This window comes from Salmo trutta, chromosome 17 (genome assembly GCF_901001165.1).
Source record: "Salmo trutta chromosome 17, fSalTru1.1, whole genome shotgun sequence".
In the NCBI taxonomy this organism is placed as follows: Eukaryota; Metazoa; Chordata; class Actinopteri; order Salmoniformes; family Salmonidae; genus Salmo; species Salmo trutta.
The window spans coordinates 22,947,564-22,961,530 of record NC_042973.1 but is presented as its reverse complement, the minus strand read 5'-3'; the positions used below and the strand labels follow the sequence as shown (position 1 = coordinate 22,961,530).

Genomic DNA, 13,967 nt, shown 5'->3' with positions numbered 1-13,967 from the left:
GAGTAGAGAAAGAGATGACAAACGTCATAGTATCTTGATTGAGCTTAGATGTCTTTATGCTCAGTGACTGCCAGGCATAAAGATGTAGTTGCAGTCCCATCCTGAAAGCACCATAACAGCTCTTCTCTACAGAGCACTTCTTGAATGAAATTAGATTTATTTAGTTTTGCATAATGGAATATTGTCCACGTCTCATCTTACGCCTCGATACAGCATCCTCCAGAAGTGAGTGGGAGATGAAGTTGATACTCCTCAAATATTCACAGTAAGCTTCCTAGAGAAAAAAAGAAAGGTGGCTACTGTAGAAACATAATAGCATTACAACAGAGATAGAACATTATGCCAACTAGCTACTGTAACAAGATGTTGCATTGTTTGCGTCATCAACGAAGCCTATCTCGTGGCTATAAAACTCGTTCACCGCTGTAATTCTAAATCAAACCTTACAAACATTTTTGGTATTTTGGACGCATAACTGCAGTCACACATAAAACATATTGCAGTAAAAAATATATATGTTGGAGGCAGGATTTGCAGCATAGTGAAGTTATACTGCACTCGGACTCTGTCCTTTTTCGTAAGGGTATTGAAAGCTTGACATTAGAATACCTTATGTCGGTTCCCTGCGTCCAATTGTATAGCTACTTTAGCTATTTTCATGGCATTTTGAAGGGGCTTCATGTCAGCGCCAGCTGCTGCCATGATGATGGTGGTGGTTGTTGTTGTTATTGTTGTGACCAATCGTTCCGGATGTAAACTCTGCATGAACGAACGGAAGTATATAGTTCAACAGCCGCAAGATGGCGCTACAGATTTTTTTATAACTAACCCAAGATAAACCACAGCCTGTCGGATCCAATGGGGAAACAAGTAGTCATAGTGGGAAGAACAAGCAAGGAGTGGGCAGAGCCAAGCATGAGCTACCAAGATCCTATTGCTGTGTTTCAGAACGGATACTATTATTGATAGGGAACGCCTACTCTGAAGTGCGCGTGTGCAATAACTCAAATCGCCCTTCGAACTCCTAAACATAGCGATTTTTCAATACTTTGGCAAAGGGTAAAGTCTACAAAGAATTGTCCACTCTTTTCGTAACCGATTTTAGTTTTGGTAACATAAAACTGTATTGAGATCAAATATTTCATTGATGAGAACATTTGCAGAATGTCGGTCAAAATCCATCTCGTTCATCTTCTCCCACTGCCGGCCACTGGCCTTCCTCTCGTTACCATATTTGGTAGTGAGTGGAAACGCCAACCGGATGCTTCACATTTATACATCTGGTGAAATATCTGTCTTATTGTTCTATCTGCGTTATTATTATTTTTTACTACTTCCGGGTTTCGTGTTTCGATAGAAACCGCTTCCTGTTCGTGCTTTACGATATTGTGTTACTGTTAAATCGACAATGTATATTTTACTAAACCACCAACCAACTAAATGTTAAAACTACAAATGACTGCTAGAATTTGAGGCGAATCGTGTTCTCCTCGTTGGAAATAGCAGCTGCAGGTTTCAAACCAACTTTGGGTTTTAAACAGCTATACTGATAACAGTGCTCCCCATGTAAGACTCCAGTTACTTTGAAAGCTACTGCCACATTATATTGACAGGACTTTTCTTTCGGATCCTCTTTAGGACTCTGTGTAATGAAGAAGAGAGGGAGAAGAGCGCGGCTACCCGATGTGGAAGCAGGACAGAGAAGCCAGACTCAGTCAGTGGCTGGGGTCAAGAAACCTGCTGGGCGGCGAGAAAGACCAAAGAATGCTGTGAAAACAACTCCACCATCAGTTGTATGTGATGGGGGTTTCGAGGATGTTGGTCCAAGTGACAGATCTGCAAGATTACAATTGAGCACAACTGTGTCAGTTGTGGAGATTGAAGGGGAGGAGCATTTAGAGAATAGATCAAAGAAATCAGGTGAGTCCCCTGCAAAATTCTTGACAGATCAGTCTAGATTGAGGTCAATGACCATGTGTTTTAATTTCCACAATGTAAAGGATCAGCTCTTACACTTTCTCAAATGCAACCTCCTTGACTCTTCCTACAGGTATGGAGAGACTCAGCACTGCATTCTGTCGACTCTGTCATGGAAAGTTCTCACCTCGGAGGCTGCGGCATGCCTTTGACAAGTGGCCAGGAGAGCTGGAGGGGGTCCCTGACCAGACAGAGCCAGCCCAGTCACCCCTGCTTTTCTACACAGACTTTCAGCGCCTAGTGGGAGTGCCACTGAACCGAGACCCACGTCTCTCACAATTTGTCTGCAAGAACTGCCACACAAAATTCTACAAGTGCCACACTATCCTGCTCACATTTCTGCAGAGAGTAAACCTCTTGCCATCTGTGAATGTGCACACCAGAGACAGGTGAGGACAAATGCGAGCAACTGTAATGTCACAGGGTAGAGAGCGGCGATTGTAAACCTATAGGAGGGTCAGTAATGAGCAGTGAAACCAAAACATGATGTTGATTTTGGTTTCAGGAAAAGTTCAGAGTGCTCTCAATCAACAGTGCATCCCAGCTTGTTGTGTAAGTAGATACATTCCACCAGGACAAGATGATTACCAGATTTTGATTCGCAGAGATAACCACTTACTAAATGTCCCATTTCTCTTTCCTCCAACCTGACAACCAGCACTCCCTCTCCCAGCATTCTCCATCCCCTCCGATCCCAAGTGTCTCCACAGCCTGGTGTCCTGGGCCCACCACCATGCAGAGGACTGCCGCTCCTGCCCTGACCTGAAAGAAGTGCTGGAGGGGCAGTGCTGGGGCTCAGTAAGGGCTGTCTGGGGGTGTATGGATGGACATAGTTACATGATGGACACACAGACCAGAGCAAATCCTGGACACATTGGGTGTGATCCCCTACTGGAAGCTGAGGAGCAGCCCAGAGGGAACCGAATCCCTGTCAACACCACCATGCCCCAGGCCAGTCCAGCTGCTACCCCACAGACTCAGAGCTCCATCAACACTGATGCTACTACCACCAGTGCAGATGGTGAGACGGCTTTTGGTGCCTCAAAGTTATGCTGAGAAACGGGAACACACCGTATTTCATTTCAGTATTCAATTAAGTATAGTCTTGACTGCATTGAAATGTGACTCTTTGTAGGTGGTTACCATCTTATGGTCTGGAGCCAGTCCAAATTAATTTGTTTGACCCTCTTGTCCCTAGAATTTCTCTTTGGTAAGGGGACACCCTCCCTTGCACCAGCCCCACTCATGGACAGGACAGGTGACATTGACCTATATGACCGGTGAGTCAACAATGACACACATGGTTCAGTTCTACAGTTCTGGGAAGTTAAGATTGGTTAAACTATAGGCTGTGTGTGTTCATGTGAAACCTTAGGAACATGTCCAGTGAGGATGAGTTGGAAGATAAAAGGAAAAGTGGATCCTCTGATGAATTATTTGAACCATACCCAGAAAAGAAGTGAGTGGATTGATGTGGGTTCTAGCTATTTTGCATATCAAAGCAAAATAATGTACATGGAACAATTCGTATTGATACACACAGTAATAACATAGTAACACATAAGTGGGCAGTATGAGCACTTATCAGAGCAACATTGGTAGCGGAAAAAAGGGCATCAAATGCATGAGTGTTTTCTCCCCTTTCCCACGGCTCGCAGAGTTGCCTCCCCGAAGAAGAGAACCAGAAGAAAAGAAGCAAAAACTCCCAAGGAGCCTAAAGTTAGAAAGAAGCCAGGTCCCAAGCCTGGCTGGAAGAAGCCAATCAAGTCAGAAAGGTACAATAGAAGCTGTCTGGGGGCCAAAGCACCAGATCTTTGTAGTAGAACAGATGTTAAAATCTTGAATTGGAGTGTAGCTGGTAGTGGAGAGTAATGAATGTGAAATATCCATGTTTGTTTTTTGTTTTCAGAGAGGAGCTGCCCAATATCTACAAATGTCCGTACCAGGGCTGCTCAGCTGTGTACCGAGGAGCAGACGGCATGAAGGTCAGATACAAGTCATCCTTACGGCACTGCTTTTCCAGTTATGGCCATGAACATTTCTATTAATGCATAAGTGTTTTCTGAGGGCCGTTTTTTATCTGTGGGGTACAGAAACACATTAAGGAGCACCATGAAGAGATCCGTGAGCGACCCTGCCCTCACCCTGGCTGCAACAAGGTCTTCATGATTGACCGCTACCTGCAGCGACACGTGAAACTCATCCACACAGGTAGGTTTGGACTGCAGACGGGGCTAATACTGAGGACTAAGGCTGATCTCTTTGTGCCCTGGTCAAACATATTGTACAATATAGGGATTAGGGTGCCATTTGGGCACAACCTGAGAGATGTTTGTGTGCTTGTATTAAAGGCCCAGTGCAGTCAAAAATGTGATTTCCCTGTTTTATATAATAATACTGTGAAATTGTGAAAATGATGATGCCCTTTTAGTGTAAGAGCTGTTTGAAAAGACTGCCTGTTTTGGTGGGATGGAGTTTTGGCTTGCCTAGTGACATCACCAGCCAGTGAATTATTTAATAGAGTTTCAAACCTGTCTGACAGTAAGATAGTTTTCGGTTTTCCCCTCCCCACTCAGACCACTCCCAAACAGTCCAAGCAAAATTATTGCTTGAGAAATTGCTCTTTGCGACAATGTTAGTTGAAACAATCACAGTAAGGTACTTAATTGCTACCCAGAAATTATTTGATATTGAGATAAAAACAGCTGCATTGGACCTTTAAGTTTCACCCTTTTCCAGAGGTGAGGAACTACATCTGTGACCAGTGTGGTCAGACCTTCAAGCAGAGGAAGCACCTGTCTGTGCACCAGATGCGCCACTCAGGGGTCAAGCCACTACAGTAAGTACAGAGGGACATAAAGCTCATATCAGGAGGCAAGGTTCTGCTGGTTTATGTGTTATGAGGGGTTCAAGCACTGATGAGTCTGTCATACTGTAGCCAAGCCTTTGATTACAGTGCATTCGGAAAGTCTTTAGACCCCCTTCCCTTTTTCCACATTTTGTTACGTTACAGCCTTATTTTAAAATGGATTGAATAAATACAAATACTCATCAATCTACATACAATACCCCATAATGACAAAGCGAAAACAGGTTTAGACATTTTTGCAAATCTATTAAAAATAAAAAAACGGATACCTTATTTACATAAGTATTCAGACCCTTTGCTATGAGACTCGAAATTGAGCTCAGGTGCATCCTGCTTCCATTGATCATCCTTGAAATGTTTCTCCAACTTGATTGGAGTCCACCTGTGGTAAATTCAATTGATTGGACATAATTTGGAAAGGCACACACCTGTCTATATAAGGTCGCACAGTTGACAGTGCATGTCAAAGCAAAAATCAAGGAATGAGGTTGAAGGAATAACCCGTAGAGCTCGAGACAGGATTGTGTCGAGGCACAGATATGGGGAGGGGTACCACATTTCTGCAGCATTGAAAGTCCAAGAACACAGTGGCCTCCATCATTCTTAAATGGAAGAAGTTTGGAACCACCAAGACTCTTCCTTGAGCTGGCCGCCCAACCAAACTGAGCAATCGAGGGAGAAGGGCCTTGATCAGGGAGGTGACCAAAACCCGATGGTCACTGACAGAGCTACAGAGTTCCTCTGCGGAGATGGAAGAATCTTCCAGAAGGACAACCATCTCTGCAGCACTCCACTAATCAGGCCTTTATGGTAGAATGGCCGAACAGAAGCCACCCCTCAGTAACCGCTCGCTTGGAGTTTGCCAAAAGCCACCTAAAGGACTCTCAGACCATGAGTAACAAGATTCTCTGGTCTGATGAAACCAAGATTGAACTCCTTTGCCTGAATGCCAAGCGTCATGTCTGGGGGAAACCTGGCACCATCCCTACGGTGAAGCATGGCGGTGACTGAATCATGCTGTGGGGATGTTTTTCAGCGGCAGGGACTGTGAGACTAGTCAGGATCGAGGGAAAGATGAACGGAGCAAAGTACAGAGATCCTTGATGAAAACCTGCTCCAGAGCGATCAGGACCTCAGACTGGGACGAAGGTTCACCTTCCAACAGGACAACAACCCTAAGCACACAGCCAAGACAATGCAGAAGTGAACACGATTGAAAATGGCTGTGCAGCGATGCTCACCATCTAACCTGACAGAGCTTGAGAGGATTTGAATGGGAGAAACTCCAATTACAGGTGTGCCAAGCTTGTAGCGTCATACCCAAGAAGACTCGAGGCTGTAAATCACTGCCAAAGGTGCTATAACAAAGTACTGAGTAAAGGTCCTGAATACTCATGTAAATGTGACATTTCAGTGAATTTGTTTTTAAAATAAATGTGCACAAATTTCAAAGAAACTGTTTTTGCTTTGTCATTATGGGGTATTGTGTGTAGATTGATGAAAGAAAACAATTTAATCAATTTTAGAATAAGGCTAACGTAACAAAATGTGAAAAAGTCAAGGGGTCAGAATTCTTTACGAATGCACTGTATGTGGTATGATTTGGGTTAATAAGAATTAATGGAAGGAGGAATTGGGACTGGATAAGGACATATGTAGCTGTAAAGCCGATACCTCTGTGCCGAAATCCCTGATGCAGTAAAACATTGAATATGAAGTAAACTTTGACATATTTGAATGCAATCCATTACCTCTGTTTGTCTGAATTTGCGGGTTTTACACACCATCCAAGCTTTTGGGAGAGCGCGTGGTACTCTTTTGATTTGTGACACCCTCAAATGAAATGTTATTTGTCACATGCGCCAAATACTGCAGGTGTAGGTAGTTGAGGTCGACCGATTTAATCGGCATGGCTGATTTAATTAGGGCCGATTTCAAGTTTTCATAACAAATCGGTAATTAGCATTTTTGGGCGCCGATTATGGCCAATTACATTGCAATCCACGAGGAAACTGCGTGGCAGGCTGACCACCTGTTCGCGAGTGCAGCAAGGAGCCGAGGTAAGTTGCTAGCTAGCATTAAACTTATCTTATAAAAAACAATCAATCTTCACATTCACTAGTTAACTACACATGGTTGATGATATTACTAGGTTAACTTGCTTGTCTTGCGTTGCATATAATCAATGCGGTGGCTGTTAATTTATCATCGAATCACAGCCTACTTCAATTTCGCCAAACGGGTGATTTAACAAAAGCGCATTGCCCGAAAAAGCACAATCTTTGCACAAATATACCTAACCATAAACATCAATGCCTTTCTTAAAATCAATACACAGAAGTACAGTTGAAGTCAGTTTACAAACACTTAGGTTGGAGTCATTAAAACTTGTTTTTAAACCACTCCACACAAGTAATTTGTTTACAGACAGATTATTTCACTTATAATTCACTGTATCACAATTCCAGTAGGTCAGAAGTTTATATACACTAAGTTGACTGTGCTTTTAAACAGCTTGGAAAATTCCAGAAAATGATGTCATTGCTTTAGAAGATTCTGATAGGCTAATTGACATAATTTGAGTCAATTGGAGATTTACCTGTAGATGTATTTCAAGGCCTACCTTCAAACTCAGTGCCTCTTTGCTTGACATCATGGGAAAATCAAAAGAAATCAGCCAAGACTTCAAAAATAATTGTAGACCTCCACATGTCTGGTTCATCCTTGGGAGCAATTTCCAAACGTGAAGGTACCACGTTCATCTGTACAAACAATAATACGCAAGTATAAACACCATGGGACCATGCAGCCGTCATACCGCTCAGGAAGAAGACGCGTTCTGTCTCCTAGAGATGAACGTACTTTGGTATGAAAAGTGCAAATCAATCCCAGAACAGCAAAGGACCTTGTGAAGATGCTGGAGGAAACGGGTACAAAAGTATATATATCCACAGTAAAACGAGTCCTATATCGACATAACCTGAAAGGCCGCTCAGCAAGGTAGAAGCCACTGCTCCAAAACCGCCATAAAAAAGCCAGACTACGGTTTGCAACTGCACATGGTGACAAAGAGCATACTTTTTGGAGAAATGTCCTCTGGTCTGATGAAAGATAAATACAACCGTTTGGCCATAATGACCATCGTTATGTTTGGAGGAAAAAGGGGGAGGCTTGCAAGCCGAAGAACACCATCCCAACTGTGAAGCACGGGGGTGGCAGCATCATGTTGTGGGGGTGCTTTGCTGCAGGAGGGACTGGTGCACTTCACAAAATAGATGGCATCATGAGGAAATTAAATTATGTGGATATATTGAAGCAACATCTCAAGACATCAGTCAGGAAGTTAAAGCTTGGTCGCAAGTGGGTCTTCCAAATGGACAATGACCCCAAGCATACTTCCAAAGTTGTGGCAAAATGGCTTAAGGACAACAAAGTCAAGCTATTGGAGTGGCCATCACAAAGCCCTGACCTCAATCCCATAGAGAATTTGTGGGCAGAACTGAAAAAGCGTGTGCGAGCAAGAAGGCCTACAAACCTGACTCAGTTACACCAGCTCTGTCTGGAGGAATGTGCCAAAATTCACCCAACTTATTGTGGGAAGCTTTTGGAAGGCTACCAGAAACATTTGACACAATTTTAAAGGCAATGCTACCAAATACTAATTGAGTGTATGTAAACTTCTGACCCACTGGGAATGTGATGAAAGAAATAAAAGCTGAAATAAATCCTTCTCTACTATTATTCTGACATTTCACATTCTTAAAATAAAGTCGTGATCCTAACTGACCTAAGACAGGGAATTTTTACTAGGATTAAATGTCAGGAATTGTGAAACTGAGTTTTTAAATGTATTTGGCTAAGGTGTATATAAACTTCTGACTTCAACTGTTTATATTTTAACTTGCATATTTAGTTAAAATAAATTCATGTTAGCAGGCATTATTAACTAGGGAAATTGTGTCACTTCTCTTGCATTCAGTGCAAGCAGAGTCAGGGTATATGCAACAGTTTTGGCCGCCTGGCTCGTTGCGAACTAGTTTACATTACATTGAAGGTTGTGCAATGTAAAAGCAATATTTAGACTTAGGGTTGCCACCCGTTCCATAAAATTCGGAACGGTTCCGTATTTCACTGAAAGAATAAACGTTTTGTTTTCGAAATGATAGTTTCCGGATTTGACCATATTAATGACCAAAGGCTTGTATTTGATAGAGCAGTCTGACTGAGCGGTGGTAGGCAGCAGCAGGCTTGTAAGCATTCATTCAAACTTTACTGCGTTTGCCAGCAGCTCGTAGCAATGCTTGATGCACAGCGCTGTTTATGACTTCAAGCCTATCAACTCCTGAGATTAGGCTGGCAATACTAAAGTTCCTATTAGAACTTCCAATAGTCAAAGAAATACAAATGGTATAGAGAGAAATAGTTGACGTGTCATGATTCCTATAATAACTACAACCTAAAACCTCTTAACTGAGAATATTAAAGAACTGGGAATAGTTAACCACCAGCTTCCATATGTTCTGAGCAAGGAACTTAAACGTTAGCTTTTTTTACATGGCATATATTGCGCTTTTACTTACTTCTCCAACACTGTGTTTTTGCATTATTTAAACCAAATTGAGCATGTTTCATTTATTTGAGACTAAATAGATTTTATTTGTATTATATTAAGTTAAAATAAACGTGTTTATTCAGTATTGTTGTAATTGTCATTATTTATATATATATTAAAAAATTATAAATCGGTCGACCTCTAGTGAAAAATATTTGCTAAATAAACTAAAGTAAAAAAATAAAAATAAAAACATAACAATTACGAGGCTATATACAGGAGGTATCGGTACCGAGTTAATGTGCAGGGGTACGGATTATTTGAGGTCATATGTATATGTAGGTAGGGGTAAAGTGACTGCATAGATAATAAACAGCGAGTAGCAGCAGCGTAAAAAAGGTGGTCAATGTAAATAGTACGGGTAGCCATTTGATTAACTGTTCAGCATTCATATGGCTTGGGGCTAGAAGCTATGAAGGAGCCTTTTGGACTTAGACTTTTGGACTTAGACTCCGGGTACCACTTGCTGTGCGGTAGCAGAGAAAACAGTCTATAACATGGGTTGCTGGAGTCTTTGACAATTTTTAGGGCCTTCCTCTGACACCGCCTGGTATAGAGGTCCTGGATGGCATGAAGCTTGGCCCGTACGCACTACCCTCTGTAGCGCCTTGCGGTCGGGCAGTTGCCATAACAGGCGGTGCTCTCGATGGTGCAGCTGTATAACTTTATTAGGATCTGAGGACCCATGCAAATTCTTTTCAGTTTCCTGAGGGGGAATAGTTGTTGTCGTGCCCTCTTCACTACTCTCTTGGTGTGTTTGGACCATGATGGTTTGTTGGTGATGTGGACACCAAGGAACTTGAAGCTATCGACCCGCTCCACTACAGCCCCGTTGATGATGTGAACGGGGGTGTGCTCGGCCCTCCTTTTCCTGTTGTCCATGATCAGCTCCTTTGTCTTGCTCACGTTGAGGGAGAAGTTGTTGTCCTGGCACCACACTGCCAGATCTCTGACCTCCCTATAGGCTGTCGCAACGTTGTCAGTGATCAGGCCTGCCACCGTTGTGTCGTCAGAAAACTTAATGATGGTGTTGGAGTCGTGCTTGGCCACACAGTCGTTGGTGAACATAGTATACAGGAGGGGACTGAGCAGGCACCCCTAAGGGGCCCCGTGTTGACAATCAGCATGGCAGATGTGTTGTTGCCTGCCCTTACCACCTGGGGGCAGCCCATCAGGAAGTCTAGGATCCAGTTGCAGAGGGAGGTGTTTAGTCCCAGGGTCCTTAGCTGAGTGATGAGCTTTGAGGGCACTATGGTGTTGAACGCTGAGCTGTAGTCAATGAACAGCATTCTCACGTACAGTACCAGTCAAAAGTTTGTACACACTTACTCATTCCAGGGTTTTTCTTTATTTTTACTATTTTCTACATTGTAGAATAATATTGAAGACATCAAAACTATGAAATAACACATATGGAATCATGTAGTAACCAAAAAAGTGTTAAACAAATCAAAATCTATTTAATATTCTTCAAAGTAGTCACCCTTTGCCTTGACAGCTTTGCACACGCTTGGCATTCTCTCAAACCAGCATCATGAGGTAGTCTCCTGGAATGCATTTCAATTAACAGGTGTGCCTTGTTAAAAGTTCAATTGTGGAATTTCTTTCCTTTTTTAATGAGTTTGAGCCAATCAATTGTGTTGTGACAAGGTAGGGGTGGTATACAGAAGATAGCCCTATTTGGTAAAAGACCAAGTCCATATTATGGTAAGAACAGCTCAAATAAGCAAAGAGAAACTACAGTCCATCATTACTTTAAGACATGAAGGTCAGTCAATACGGAACATTTCAAGAACTTTGAAAGTTCCTTCAAGTGCAGTTGCAAAAACCATCAAGCGCTATGATGAAACTGGCTCTCACACCAAAGGAAGACCCAGAGTTACCTCTGCTGCAGAGGATAAGTTCATTAGCGTTAAATGCACCTCAGATTGCAGCCCAAATAAAAGTAACAGACACATCAACTGTTCAGACACTGAGTGAATCAGGCCTTCATGGTCGAATTGCTGCAAAGAAACCACTATTATAGGACACCAATCAGAAGAAGAGACTTGTTTGGGCCAAGCATTCTGCAGTGATACCCCATCACATCTGGTTGGCGCTTAGTCCCCCTATCTTTTGTTTTTCAACCTGATAATGACCCAAAACACACCTCCAGGCTGTGTAAGGGCTATTTGACCAAGGAGACTGATGGAGTGCTGCATCAGATGACCTGGCCTCCACAATCACCCGACCTCTACCCAAATGAGATGGCTTGGGATGAGTTGGACTGCAGAGTGAAGGAAAAGCAGACGACAAGTGCTCAGAATACTGTATGTGGGCTACTCCTTCAAACATTCTAGATGTCTCACTGGTTGAGAGAATGCCAAGTGTGTGCAAAGCTGTCCGCAAGGCAAAGGGTGGCTACTTTGAAGAATACAAAATATATTTTGATTTGTCTAACACTTTTTTGGTTACTACATGATTCCACAACCATCTCTGCCTTTTAAAGCACCTTGGCGTTCTTGGGCACAGGGACCATGGTGGTCTGCTTGAAACATGTAGATATTAGAGACTCGGTCAGGGAGATGTTGAAAATGTCAGTGAAGACACTTGCCAGTTGGTCAGCACATGCTCGGAGTACATGTCCTGGTAATCCCTGCAGCCTTGTGAATGTTGACCTGTTTAAAGGTCTTGCTCACATCGGCTACGGAGAGCGTGATCACACAGTCGTCCGGAACAGCTGGTGCTGTCATGCATGCTTCAGTGTTGCTTGCTTTGAAGCGCGCATAGAAGTCAATTAGCTCATCTACACTATTTTTTTAAACTTATGGTCCACTGCATGAAAATCAGTCAGATAATTAAGTCACCTTATTCATAATCCAACATATTATCCACATGTACAATCCAACATGTACTATATCCACATCATATATAGTACCAGTCAAAAGTTTGGACACACCTATTTGTAATCCGTAATAGTTTGCAAGCCCCGCCACATCCGATGAGTATCAGAGCCGGTGTAGTAGGACTCAATCTTAGTCCTGTATTAACACTTTGTCTGTTTGATGGTTCATCGGAGGGCATAGCGGGATTTCTTAAAGGTGTCCGGATTAGTGTCCCGCTCCTTGAAAGCGGCAGCCCAAGCCTTTATCTCAGTGCGGATGTTGCCTGTAATCCATGGCTTCTGGTTGGGATACGTGCGTACGATTTCCGTGGGGACGACGTCATCGATGCACTTATTGATGAAGTTGGTGACTGATGTGGTATACTCCTCAATGCCATTGGCTGAATCCCGGAACATATTCCAGTCTGTGCTAGCAAAACAGTCCTGTAGCTTAGCATATGCATCATCTTACCACTTCCGTATTAAGCGCGTCACTAGTACTTCCTGCTTTAGTTTTTGCTTGTAATCAGGAGAATAGAATTATGGTCAGATTTGTCAAATGGAGGCCGAGGAAGAGCTTTGTATGCATGTCTGTGTGTGGAGTAAAGGTGGTCTAGAGTTTATTTCCTCTGGTTGCACATGTGACATGCTGATAGAAATGAGGTGAAACGGATTTAAGTTTTCCTGCATTAAAGTCCCCGGCCACTAGGAGCGCGGCTTCTGGGTGAGCATTTTCTTGTTTGGTTATGGCCTCACTAAACTTTTTTATCTTCAATTTCAGGTGCGAAGTGTGTGGTTTCCAGTGCCGCCAGAGAGCATCGCTAAAGTACCACATGACTAAACACAAGGCAGAAGCTGATCTGGAATTTGCATGCAAACTGTGTGGAAAGCGCTTTGAGAAGGCCCACAACCTCAACGTCCACATGTCCATGGTGCATCCCCTCACACTAGCAGCTGCCGGAGGAAACATCGACAGCCCCTCCAACCCTGCTATCACCAACATAGAGACCATCACAGAGACTGGGGAACTGAACCCTTACACCAGTTGACCGACTTGATTAGGCCTGTGACCCTCAAGGAGATATACCAACCACAAAGTCCCCTAAACCACAAAGTATAACAGGGCTAGGGAACTAAATTCAGCTGCAGGACGATTTCTGTCTGAGCGGATGGTCAGAGAGCCAGTACATAATTCTAATAACTTTGAACACCTGCAAATTGACCACAACTAAGGCAAAAAAATCACTTGCGGGACGGTTTTGGCCCGCCAGCCGCCTGTTGCCGACCCCTACTCTATAAGGAGTCTGGTGTAGAATGGTCATGGCTAATGTGACTAATTAACTTGAGGTAGAGAATAAGGTTAATATAAGTTATACGTGCACTGTGTATAAATGACAGTACTTCTAAAAGGAGCACAGCTAGCAGATCCTCTTTCAAAGCCAGGTAAGCTGTGTGATACTTACTTTAGTGTTGTACTGCTCTATAATTATGTCCTTAAGGCAACATTATCATGTAGCTAGCCAAGTATATTCTTCATGGGAGGACAAAGACCAAGTTTTCAAACTCCCCCATACATCTTTATATATATTGTTCATTAAGGAAGGCAAGTTGTCATGATTCAAGGAAGCCAAACGTCAGTAACAGTC

General features: G+C 43.0%; 2 protein-coding genes across 3 annotated transcripts in view; one reads left to right on the top strand and one right to left on the bottom strand.

Annotated features, from left to right (window-relative positions):
* LOC115151889 (VPS9 domain-containing protein 1) overlaps positions 1-798 on the bottom strand; it is a 30,424-nt gene extending 29,626 nt beyond the window's left edge. Inside the window, exons 1-2 of one of the 2 annotated variants that reach the window (XM_029696212.1) lie at positions 610-798; positions 202-274 (exon numbers count right to left, since the gene is read on the bottom strand). In XM_029696212.1, the coding sequence (XP_029552072.1) occupies positions 202-274; positions 610-765 (229 nt within the window). In that variant the 5' untranslated portion in view covers positions 766-798. The remainder of the gene's footprint in view (positions 1-201; positions 275-609) is intronic. The other variant, XM_029696211.1, reaches the window with a different exon arrangement.
* A 524-nt stretch (positions 799-1,322) lies between these two features.
* On the top strand, positions 1,323-13,915 carry znf276 (zinc finger protein 276). The gene is made up of 12 exons (XM_029696210.1): positions 1,323-1,512; positions 1,639-1,920; positions 2,051-2,366; positions 2,483-2,529; positions 2,636-2,998; positions 3,176-3,257; positions 3,353-3,436; positions 3,636-3,752; positions 3,887-3,962; positions 4,071-4,188; positions 4,717-4,816; positions 13,103-13,915. The coding sequence occupies exons 2-12, from the start codon at positions 1,650-1,652 to the stop codon at positions 13,368-13,370; spliced, it is 1,842 nt and encodes a 613-aa protein (XP_029552070.1). The 5' UTR covers positions 1,323-1,512; positions 1,639-1,649; the 3' UTR covers positions 13,371-13,915.
* Positions 13,916-13,967: the final 52 nt, after the last annotated feature.